Below are 12,565 nucleotides of genomic sequence, written 5' to 3' on the forward strand. Positions count from 1 at the left end.
TGCTTGTAAGATACTGAAATTTATTTGAATGATATTTGTATCATCTCAGTGGAGAAGAAAAAGTACCGAAATGCGGTAAAAACGGGAACATTAACTAATAAGCAGTTTTTGGAACTGGAGGGTAAATATGTAAATTTGGTCTAAACCGGGTAAACAGTTTGGTACTTTTTTAAAACATACTTTATCTTGAGCTCATGCACATAGATTTTAAACATTTAAGGCATATCTGTGAAACAAAAAATTTCGGCAAAATGGAGTATTTTGAAATTTTAAACTTAACTGGTGATTAAGAGGGGAAATAGAAATTGGTACTTTTTTTAATATTTGAAGTTAAACAAAAAAGTCAACAGATATGCATCTGAGTGAAGTTGGAATCAAGAATTGGGGGTTTAATGTTATTAAAGTACCAAAAAAAAAGGAGAACTAATGGTACTTTTTCTTTCTTCTAATGGTAATTTTTGAATTTTCTATAATAATGGACCTTGGACTTAAGCATATAGGGCCCTAAGTAAGTGAGTTCCTAAGGGCTAGACTTTATGGTACTTTTTAAATAATTTATAATAATGAACCTAGAATCATTAAATTAGATACAAATGATTCTGACTGGGTTAGAATCCACAAAAAGGGTACTTACAAGTACTTTTTACTCTACCAATAGTACTTTTAGAATATTTTCTAATAATGGACCTATAATCCTAAAGTTGAGCATAAATTGTTCTGCGTGAATGAAAATCCATATAGGGTTAGATACAAATGGTACTGTTGGTGGTAGATTTAACGAATGGTAACTTAATGGTACTTTTTCTTTTGTTCTAATGGTACTAAAATAATTTTTATAATAATTGACCTGGAAATATGAAATTAAACTCATATAGTACCAAGTAAATGAGAAACCACAGAGTAATTAAAAGTACCTTTTCTTCCTTTAAGTGACATTTTTCTTATTTTTTTTAACAATTAAATTACGCTTATGTGGACCCGAGTGAGTCAGAGCCCACAAATTGGGGCTTTATGGTACTTTCGCTTTATTTTAATAATACTTTATTATAACGAACCTAGAAGAATGGAATTAGACATATATGAATGCATAAAAAGATGGATTTAGTGGAACTTTTTCTAATGGTACTTTTCCATTATAATGAACCAATAAACATGAAGATTTCGCAAGGGAGAACTAAAAGTACTTTTACTTTATTTACTTAAATAACTTTCAGAATTTCTATATTTATGAACCTAAAAAAATTAAAACACAAAATTTTAAATAAAATGTTGAACTCTAAAATTTATCGGATTTTGGTAAAATTTTCAGCATTTGGTTTTCAGATAACGGAAATTTAGATTGAAAATCCAAAAAAGTGAAAAATAAGAGACACCCTAACCCATATTTCTACTTTATGTTGAAACTTTGCAGATGATTTTGAATTTCCATACTGGCTCTTTGTAGTATACCAAAATCTTCAACTGATTTTGTCACTAAATCTAGACAATATTAGCAATAAATAATATCTTAAAAAACAACAACAAACTTAATAATTTTTCAATATTACATTTCGTTATTTATTTATTTTTTATACCTATTGCTGTATTTTCTACCTTTAAATAGCTATTGACAATATAAACTGCACCTGTATAATAAGATTTGCACTTAAAATGCTATCCAGCTGAATTCACAAAAACAGTGCATTTGTAAGAAAACAACAAAATATGGTGGCTGTTTTACCTAGATTTTTATTTTTGGATAAAGTTGGTTGTAAATAATGCCTGGTGGCATTTAAACATCTTGACATTACAATGGTTTTGTGTATTGAAGCGTTTTGCTGCCTTTTATACCCCCACTTTTTTTGAGAGTTTTTCCTTTTTTTGTGGTTCGTACAGCATGAAATCTTTTTTTTTTAGTTTTGAACTTTAACCTTTTGCTAAGAAATAAATAGCAGTAGTAGTTTAACAAGTAGAAGTATTAAATAAAAGTAGTCGTTGCAGCAAGTAGTCATAGGAGTCGAACAAACATGAATATTAAATGTTTTCTTTAATAAATAAATGAAATAACATTTTAAATGATGAGCAAATTTGTGTAATGTTTTATTTTTTGTTGCGCTGCTTTTTGTTTTGGCAAACTGTTTTGAAGTTTGTGGGATTTTGTATCATTAATAAATTTTATTTGTATAGAATTTGCAAATTTATGCCATAAAATGTTAAATTTTCATGGGAATTAGGAGTTTTGAAGCAAAAGTGTTTTATTCGTTTTGTGTTTTGAAGAGTGTCAAGCTTTAATTGTAATTATAGGTTAGTTATTGCGATTTTTAAAAGTAATTAATTTAAGTAGTTCCATAAAGGTTATTAGAAATATTTGCATTTCTATGAAAACATGATATGTATTAGCGTGAAATGTTTTAGGGCTAAACAAATTGTGTAAAGATTTATCGATAAGAACTTCACAGTCTATAACTAAGAACTTCAGGTCATTTATCCACCTATTTTTGCTTCCGATGAATATACAATCCAGTACTACTAAAACAGTAAATGCATATTTCTTTTAATTGTCGTTATCATACCAATTCTGTTATCCGAAACTTCTGTAAGATAGTTGTCGTTGGACAGCAAGAACCACCAAAGTAAATTAGCATTATTTTTTTTCATTATATTGAACTGGCTAATATCGGACCTTACGTCTGTGCTGATCACTGCAAATACTGCAATAAGTTACATACCAGAAGAAGTCTTAAAAATGTGAGATTTTTTCAAATTATTGCTTCTATTTTGAAACATTTGTACAATATAAATTTTGTCAAAGTATTGGCCATTGTTAGCTATGTCATTTCCCATCTTTCTGGCTACATATGGATGCCGAGACAAAATAACTGCTCATCTTATGAGGCCAAGAACGAACCAAGCCAATATCTGATACTCTGTTCCAAAGTGAATCGTATCTGTGAGAGAAGGTTCTGTATCGATCGAAATAAGGCGGGAGAGTCAAAACTTCCCAACCACTTCATTCCAAATACTTTATAACAGGTATATCAACATGTAGCCGAGCGTTGCCTTGATGGAATATTACGGTTTCATGTCTGGTCGCATATTCTGGGCGCTTTTCGGCCAATGCTCGTTTCAAACAAATTAGTTCCGTTCGATGCAGGTTCCCTGAGATGGTCTGGTCTGATTTCAGCAGCTCATAATATATAGGACCCTGTTGCTGCCACCAAATACAGAGTATTACCTCAGCGCGATAGATATTGGCTTTTTTGTCGATTCGGCTGGTTGTTCGGGTTTCACATACGATCTCTTAGGCTTCGGGTTATCGTAATGAATCCATTTTTCATCGCAAGTTCAAGCATCATTTCAGACATACAAAATCGTCCTTCAAAGTCTCACGGCTTCAATTCGTATGGTATCCCATTTCCCTGCTGTTAGATGATTCCTGCTGGTTCAGGCGCGGATCCAGAGGGGGTGAAATAGGAAATTCCCCTCCAAAAGTTTTCATATAAAAAAAGGAATAAAAAGAAAAATGTAGAACAAATTTTAATTTAAAAATGGTTGATCTGGATCCGCGCATGTGCTGGTTGCAAACATTTTGACTGTCTGAGTAGCTCTCAATGATTTTGCAAGCTCTTGTTTTTGTTTTTGTTTTTTTTTGGCTAGTCTGGGCGATCTTTGTCAAAGTCACCACTTCTGAACCTCACAAACCATCTCTCTCACATTGCAACGGATGAAAGACATTCCTCATAAGCTTTGGTTAGCAATATGTGTGCTTAAGAGCGGTCATTTTTTTCAAATTAAAGAAGTAAAGCAAAACTTCCCGCATATGACGCTTTGTTGGTTAAAAATTCAACATTTTCGAAACAAAAAAAGAACTCTGTTGAGTGAGAATTCATGACAGATTTGTGACAAAATTTTTAGATTAAATTATTCAAAAACCCTTCAAAAGATACGCCATCCATTGTAAATTCCTCAAGATTTGTAAAAATCGTCTTTCAATCGAGAGACGATTCGTGTGGTAGCTAATTTTCCTGCTTTTGGATGAACTCTGCTGCTCACAAACGTAGCTCTCAATGATTTTGCAAGGTTTTCAAACCTAATTAGCTTGCCTGGGCACTTTTTGTATTCCATGACAAAATCACCACGAACAAACCCTCTCTGATACCTTGAAATCAATGGAACACATTCACCATAAGCTTTGGTGAGCAACCGGTATGCTTCAGCTGCACTTTTTTTCAAATTAAAGAATTAAAGCAAAACTGCCCGCATATCACGATTCATTGACACATAATTCCACATATTCGAAGCAAAAAAAAAAACTATAATGTTCAATAACTAAGTGAGAATAAATGACAGATATTTAAACTTCAAAATGACATATAACTTCAAAAGATATGTCATCTGCTACGAAACCCGCATTTTTAAGTTATTCAACAATATTTCATTAGAAATTAAATTTATCGATAATTTCTTTAAAGAAATTAAGTTTATCGATCCATATTCTACAGAAAATTTCAATTATCGATCAATTTTCTGTAAACAAATTTGAGTTATCGATAAACTTTCTATACAAAATTTCAGTTATCGATAAATTTTTAATGGAAAATTTAAGTTATCAATAAATTTGAGGTCTAAAATTATATTATCTATAAATTTTCTAAAGAAAATTAAAGTTATCGATAAATTGTCTAAGAAAATGTTAGTTATCGATATATTTGTTAAGGACACAATTTAAGCTATTGATAAATTTTCCATGAAAAATTAAATTTATCGACATATTTTCAATAAAAATATAAGTTATCGATAAATTTCCTTTGAGAAATTAAAGTTATGGACATATTTTCTTCAGACAATTTAGTTATAGTTAAAATTTATACGTGAAATTTACAGGTGATTAATTCTATTTAACAGTTTTGGATTAAATTATACAAAAATCTTTTAATATGATGGATAAACCTTAGGGTATTCAATCGATTAACCGTTAATCAGTTAACCGATTAATTTTGGTTGGTTAACTTTTCGGATAATTCAAAATTGACGATTTTCAAATAAACCGATTAATTTGTTTATATGCTCAGAAAAAAAACTAAAAAAAATAACTGAGATATTGGATATTCTTCATCATGCCTTATTTTGGATTTCTCCAACATCTAAAATCAGCGAGAGAGTTTTTTCCAAGTCGAGTTTTATTAAAATTAAAGAACATTATTTATTTTTTGGTTGAATTATTATGTTTTGTTTATTTTTTATTTTTTATGGTTTTGTTCTTTTTGTGGTTCTATTATCAGTTGAAAATTTAAATAGAAATTATTCGGTTAATTGAATAATTTAAGATTAACTGATTAAATCTTAACCCCGATTAATTCTTTGCCAGATTAACCGATTAAACCAGTAACCCGATTAATTGAATACCCTAGTATACATGTATAATATTTAAACATTATTTCCTGATTTAAACCAGATTCCTTTTTATTTTTCCACAACAAATTATTACTTTAGATGATTGGACACTTCCTTATCAAAGATTTTATATTTACATCAAGTTGGTTGGCTCTAGAATTCATTTTAAATATTGTATTAAATTTCTATAATGTAAATTGTTATCAATCTAAAAGGTCTCAACATTATTTTATGTACATATTTATTCTGGTTATTTGTAATTTACTTGTCTTGTTATTAAATTGCCATCATGTACATTAAATTGTTGTGGATACTTTTTCTAGCTCTAACTATATCAAAGATATAGATCTAGAAAATAACAAAAATTCTTTAAGATATTAAGTTATCAAAATGCGGCTGCTATTTAAACGCGCTTTCATATAGTTTTGCTTGTTATAAATATTTTATTTTTTAATATAAAAGAAAAAAAACTTTAAATTTTTCTATGATTAGTTAGATGCCAAGATCTATTTTATTTACGGCAAACAAGATGCAAAAATTAAATGTTTGTCTAACACAGATGGATGTTGTATAGGTTTATATACAACGTCACAGCTTCCTCACTGTGGCAGAGATGCTAGATAAAAATATAAACATCAAGCGGCAATAAAATGTACAAGAGAGAGCAACGACAAAACAACTAAACAGAATCGAGGTGTTGGAAAATAAATTATTTGTAATTTAACAAAACTCTAGTATTTGCTACTCTTATTACACTTAATACTAAAGTTGCAGTACAAGGTACAGGAAAACACTTTTCTACCTTTGTATATATTTTAAGATAAATTGTTTGTGTTTTTTTTGTTTTTTTGTTATAGAGCAATTTTTATTTCTTTAGAACAGCAGGCCTGACTGGGCCAAGTAATCGATATCGATGGCAAAAGTATTGATTAATTTTCTACGTTCTACTATATAAAAACCACAAATAAACGTTGAAAAATCTTACAAAAACCAGTTCAATTCAGTAGAAAAAAATTGTATAATGTATTATATAACATGGAATCTTATTATTATTAATAAATTTTAGTTTGTTTTTTATCTTACAAACTATTTGAAACTTGTGAAAATAAAAATTACACTTCATATTTTACTCATGGGCTGTACTTTTGTGCGTCCCACTAGATTTCCGATGAAAATACCGTAACTATTTAGAAAAACTGTTGGTTATGTTCCTTTACACACATATAAAGGGTGTTTCAGTAAGCGCTTTCTATCTTTAAATTTAAATAAAACAAAGTGAAAGGACAATTATGTATGGAATACAACATCGCACTAATGTTCCAGAATGTCCAATTTTCCATGGTTCTGGTGCATAAAGCAGGTTGAATTTGACCGATGAAATGGAAAATGTAAGCTTTGAGGGCCGCACAGTGGTATGAGAAAAAAAAGAGGGAAATAAATCTGTAACTTCTAAACGGCTAGTCTGATGTGAATAAAATTTGCCATGCGCAAAGTGGAAGTGTTGTCGAGTTTAGGTTTTGAATTTGGACCTCATGGGACCACCAGTTGCGGGGCCAGGTGTCCCCAAAGTAGGAGACCTCCGGTATGTTCAATTTTAAAAACGATCCTATTTCATTGTTTGTGTTACGATTTCATTACATATATAGAATCTTCTTGTCAAGTAGCTAACAATTATCTCTTATAGCTTAGGAGATATTCGCATTTGAATATTAAATTTTTAACATTTTTACCCACCCTACTCCAGTTTTTTTTATGACCGCGGTTCCAAATATTTTTCGATTTTCTTTTATAAAACTAACAACAAATTTATATATCAAGTAAAGAAAAAGTCATGACTAAGTCCAAAGTTACATGCATTTAAATCTAAAAAAATTCGTTATTTTTTTTGGAAAAAAGTACTTTTATTCTTTTTAAGTTATCTAAAACATTTCTAAGAGGATGTATAAATAATTTTTACTTTTTGAAAAGCCAACTTTACATGAAAAATTCTAAATGGAAAAAAAATTTAAAATTTTTAATACCGAGGGGACCAGGTCCATCGAAAGAACGCCTATTTTTTATCTAAAATTCCAATTTAGGGCAAAAATTCTTAAATCGCATACTAGATATCAAAATATAGTTACCAGTTTTAGATGGCCAAACATGTTGTTAATTGTTTTGTAAAGGGCTCCAATAATCCCGCTCTTGGTATGTATATTACATCCAAAAAACTAAAAAAGTCCATTTTTTAGATTTTTCAACACTTTTTTGGGAATTGCGGGATTCCTGATAACAAATTTCAAAATTTGTTTTCAGTTATATACATATTTTCAATGGAAAAATCTATATAACTGTAAAACATTATTAAAAAATATTTATAAATAAAAATTTTATTTCAATTGAAAAATTTGTATCTTTGCAAAAACTCAATAAAAAGCAATTTTTGTTAAATTTTTCAAAAAATTATTCCATGAATTTTTTAATTGTCAAAAGTTTTATATATTTTTGAAAAATAGACAAAATCCCCTATCCATTGATATATAACATGTCGACCTTATGTTTTTTACGTGGCAATTTAATTAGGGAAAACTTAACAACTCGCAGAGAATTTACCTAACATAGAAATTCATACAAAAGTATGAATTTCTATGTTAGGTAATAACATTTTTATGAATGTAAATAACAGTGATAGATAAATTCTCTGCGAGTTGTTAAGTTTTCCCTAATTAATTTGTGAAATGTGAAATTTCATTTAAATCGGACTAAGGGTTTAGAAGTTATAGATTTATTTCCCTCTTTTTATTTTCTCATACCACTGTGCGACGAATATATTCGTCCATGGTGACTTGGCAAAACGAACTGAATAAATGCCAATCAACCATTCAAAGTTCGTAAGTCCCTATTGGAAGACCCTTTAGTTGTACCAAAATGCCTGGCTGAGGGAAGTGGCAAGAACCTTTTCTCAAACTCATTTAAGCTGTTAATGTTAAAGAAACGGTTTCTTAACCTGCTTGTAATGTCACACTTTTTCTCTTGAAACATTAAATGAAAATTTCTTTTGAACAAAATAATGCTGACAATTTTTTTTCTTCTTTTTCTTTGTCAAGTTTATCTTCATGATTGTTTTGTCAAGAGTTACAGGTTGTGGCAAAAAGAAAAATAAAAAAAAATAAGAAGATTTGTTTGGCTGAAAAGGAAGTATCCAATCTTACACATCATCGTTATTGCATTATCATCATCATGATCTTCATTGCATTTTGTAACTTCATAAAACTTAACTGGCTTTAATATTACCCAGCATTTTCTAAATGTTATTTTATATTAGTTTCTCTTTTATAACTATTTTCTTTATACTTTTTTCATTGCACCTCAACTGCCGCTACATCATTAGTTAAAATAACAGTGGTTGGTAGGAAATCACTGCTCTTTAACTATTGGCTTTAATACAAAAATAACTGCAGGTTAATGCTAGAATCTTAACAAAACACTTCCCTTTTTGTTGCTAGTTGTTAAACGAGATTTTTTTCTATATTTGAAATTATGATAAATTAAAGTTTATTCTAGATAATAAGTATGTACAGCTGAATAAATATAAAAATAATTTTATAAAACTTAAGAAAAGAAGTGTTCTAGTTAGAACACCAAATCTTTAATATAAATTTGAAATTTCTTTAGAAAATTTGGATATTTGTTTAGAAGTTCGTTGACACTTGCACGTGTATTAAACTTGCAGCAAACTGCCAACTAAAGTTAATAAAAAAATATTCGTAAACTAAATGGAAAAAAAGACTAAACAAAGTTTTACGCATTTTAATAAAATTGCTTAGTAGGATGACCTATTTTTAAACTCACCCCAATAATAAAATGCTTCAATATGCAAAGTATTTAAATTTTTTTATAAAATCAACATAATAAGCAAAAATATTAATATTATTGCAACAACTAGAAACTATTTATTGACAATAAATATTAAACTTAAATAAAAAATTTAGTATAAATAGCCATAATTAAAATAAACCTAAACACTTGCACTTCATAAGCCAAATAAAACAGTTATTTTATAAAACTTCCAAAAAAAAAATATATAAAATCAACATGAACTTCTTCATTTGCTTTGCCTTAATCACTGCTATTGCTGCTGTCTCTGCTGCCAGCACTACCACTGGCACCACCTCCACCAACACCAATGTCAACACTGCAACCAAACAGGATTCGTTGGACACCGATACCCAATCCATTCAATCCCTTTTGAACACTGACTACAGCCGTTTCCGTAAATCTGCTGGCTATGGTGCTGCCAGCATTCCTGCTCCTCCCTGCCCCAAAAACTACTTGTTCAGCTGCCAGCCTAACTTAGCTCCTATACCTTGTGCTGCCCCAGCTGCTTCTTATGGCTCGGCCGGTGCCTACACAGCTCCTGTGCCCACTTATGTTGCTCCAGTGGGCAACAATTACGGTCTTCCTCAGACCTATAGTGGATTTTTGCCTCAATCTATGAATCAATGGTATCAATATTAAGTGGAATGAAAAGAGTTACTTGTGATTATAGCTGATGTCTGTGTAATAAAAAAAAGGTTTATGTTAAGATTGATTTTAAATAGTTGAATGAAGTTTTTTATTAAATAAAATGTTGATTTAAAAATGAAAAAAATTAAGAGTGTCCTGTGTTTGAATATAATTTAAAATAGATATAAGACATGGAGATAGAGGACAGTAAAAACTGTTGCTTCTTTTTGAACAAAAGTATGTTTGCATGGCAATAACACAGGGCAACAAAATCGAAAAAATTTTAGAGGCTTTTTAAACCAGTACACAATTTTGATGTTTTGTGGTTCCAGTAATACAAATATAGTCCAAATTTTAAATTCTATATAAAAGTTTTTTTTCAATTTTTTTTTTTTTTAATTGCCAATTTTTGTAGATGTTTCTTCACATAATTTATGATAACTCAAAAACCCTTAGTGCAATTTTACTGAAATAAACTTGAACAAGTTCAAATATACAAAACTTTTAATCTGTTTATATATTGTGTTTTAATCGGCTCAGTAATTTCGGACTTGTAATAACAAATTGAAACAAAAAAATATATTTTTTACATGAAAATATCAAATTTTTTTGTTTTAAAAAAATCATGAAAAATCGAAAATGGAAGAAATTGTTCAGGTTTATTCCTTTATCACAAATTCACATATATAGCAACAAAATGAGATATCGATCATAAAAATTGATTGAGTCTTTTCGAATTTATTCACAATTAAGTGAATTCACTAATTTTCAGAAAATTGTATGTGCTTAGAAGCGTGTTATTTGAGTGTAAATTTTACATGTGTTTTGTTATTGTAACAAAAATTTTAACAAAAACAAAACACATGTAAATGTACACTCAAAGTATACGCTTGTACGCACATACAATTTTCTGAAAATGAGTGAATTCACCTCATTGTGAATAAATTCGAAAATGATCAATCGATTTTTATGATCGATATCTCATTTTGTTCCTATTACATGTAGCTTTGCGATAAAGCAATTATTCTGAACAATTTCTTCCGTTTTCAATTTTTCATGATTTTTTAAAACAAAAAAATTTGCTATTTTCACGTAAAAAATATATTTTTTGCTTCAATTTGTTATTATAATTCTGAAACTACTAGGCCGATTGAAACGCAACATATAGAAGAAAATTTGTACATAGCATGGGGAAAATGTCTTCAAAATTCAAGCATTCAAAAGAAGTACCTTAACCACTTAATTTTATGTATATCAAACAAAAAACTAAAATTTTGTGAAAATGAGCGAATTCACTTAATTGTGAATAAATTCAAAAAGAATCAATTGATTTTAATGGTCGATATCTCATTTTATTGCCATTATATGTGGCTTTTCGATAAAGTAATAAACTTGAACAATTTTTGCCGTTTTCGATTTTTCATGATTTTTTTAAAACAATAAAATTTGCTATTTTCATGTAAAAAATATATTTTTTGCTTCAATTTGTTATTATAACTCCGAAACTACTGAACCGATTGAAACGTAATATATAAAAGAAAATTTGTAGATAGTATGGGGAAAATGTTTTCTAAATTCAATCATTCAAATGAGGAACATTAACTACTCAATTTTATGTTTATCAAACTAAAAAGTAAAATTTTGTGAAAATGAGCGAAATCACTTAATTGTGAATAAATTCGAAAAGAATCAATCGATTTTTATGATTGATATCCCATTTTATTGCTATTATACGTGGCTTTACGATACAGTAATACATCTTAAGAATTTCTGCCATTTTCGATTTTTCTTAATTTTTTGTAGAATTAAAAATTTTAACCATATTTGTACTACTGGAACCACAATACATTAAAATTGTGTAGTGGTTTAAAATGCCTCTAAAATTTTTCGATTTTGTTGCCCTGTGTAATAGATTGTACTTCAATTATTTGTAGGTCTTTGTAAATTCCTATTTCTACCTCCTGAACCCTCAAATGGTATAGATAATGCTTTAATCGTTAATCTTTATATAGTCAAGATTAAGCTTCAATTGTTGGTGTTTTTAGATTCAAGTTTAAGCTTTAATCGTTAATCTTTATATAGTAACGTTTAAGCTTTAATCATAGGTCTTTATATATTCTAGTTTACGCTTCAATCGTTGGTCATTATATAGTTCAATTTTAAGCTTTAACCATATGCCTTTATATTGTCTAATTTAAGATTAAAACGTAGGTTTAGGTAGTCTAGTTTAAGCTTTAATCATTGGTCTTTATATAGTCCAGAATAATCTTCAACCTTAGGTGTTTACGTAGCTTAGTATAAGCTTATATAGTCTGGTTTAAGCCTTAAGAGTTTGTCTTTATATAGTCCAGTTTAAGCTTCAATAGTGGTCTATTAACATCCAGCCATTGTTAATACATCATAAAATGTGCAAAAGAATACATGATTAGAATTTTAGCAAAATCAAACAATAGAAAAATTTGATGTCACTAAATTTTTGTATTACCCTTAACTAATTGCTTTCGATTCCAAATTTAAAAGTATTAGTACAAGATTATATTAACAATCTATTTTTAAAAAAAAGTTAAAGGTTTTTAATATTTTTCCAAATGTCTTTCAAAACTTTCTACAAATTTAAAGATGTGTTTTAATACATTTTATCTCATTTGCATGAATTTTTGTATATTTAAATAAAATCAAGATTTTCGACAATCTAATTATAGCAACA

General features: G+C 28.9%; 2 protein-coding genes across 3 annotated transcripts in view; both read left to right on the forward strand.

The window, feature by feature from the left end:
- The window catches only part of Cad99C (cadherin-99C), a 287,105-nt gene that overhangs the window by 128,723 nt on the left and 145,817 nt on the right, over positions 1–12,565 (forward strand). The gene's annotated exons all lie outside the window — the stretch shown is intronic.
- On the forward strand, positions 9,448–9,870 carry LOC135951941 (vitelline membrane protein Vm26Aa-like). Its single transcript, XM_065501702.1, has one exon. The coding sequence runs from the start codon at positions 9,448–9,450 to the stop codon at positions 9,868–9,870; it is 423 nt and encodes a 140-aa protein (XP_065357774.1).

The sequence above is a fragment of the Calliphora vicina genome, chromosome 1, assembly GCF_958450345.1.
Source record: "Calliphora vicina chromosome 1, idCalVici1.1, whole genome shotgun sequence".
Classification (NCBI taxonomy): Eukaryota; Metazoa; Arthropoda; class Insecta; order Diptera; family Calliphoridae; genus Calliphora; species Calliphora vicina.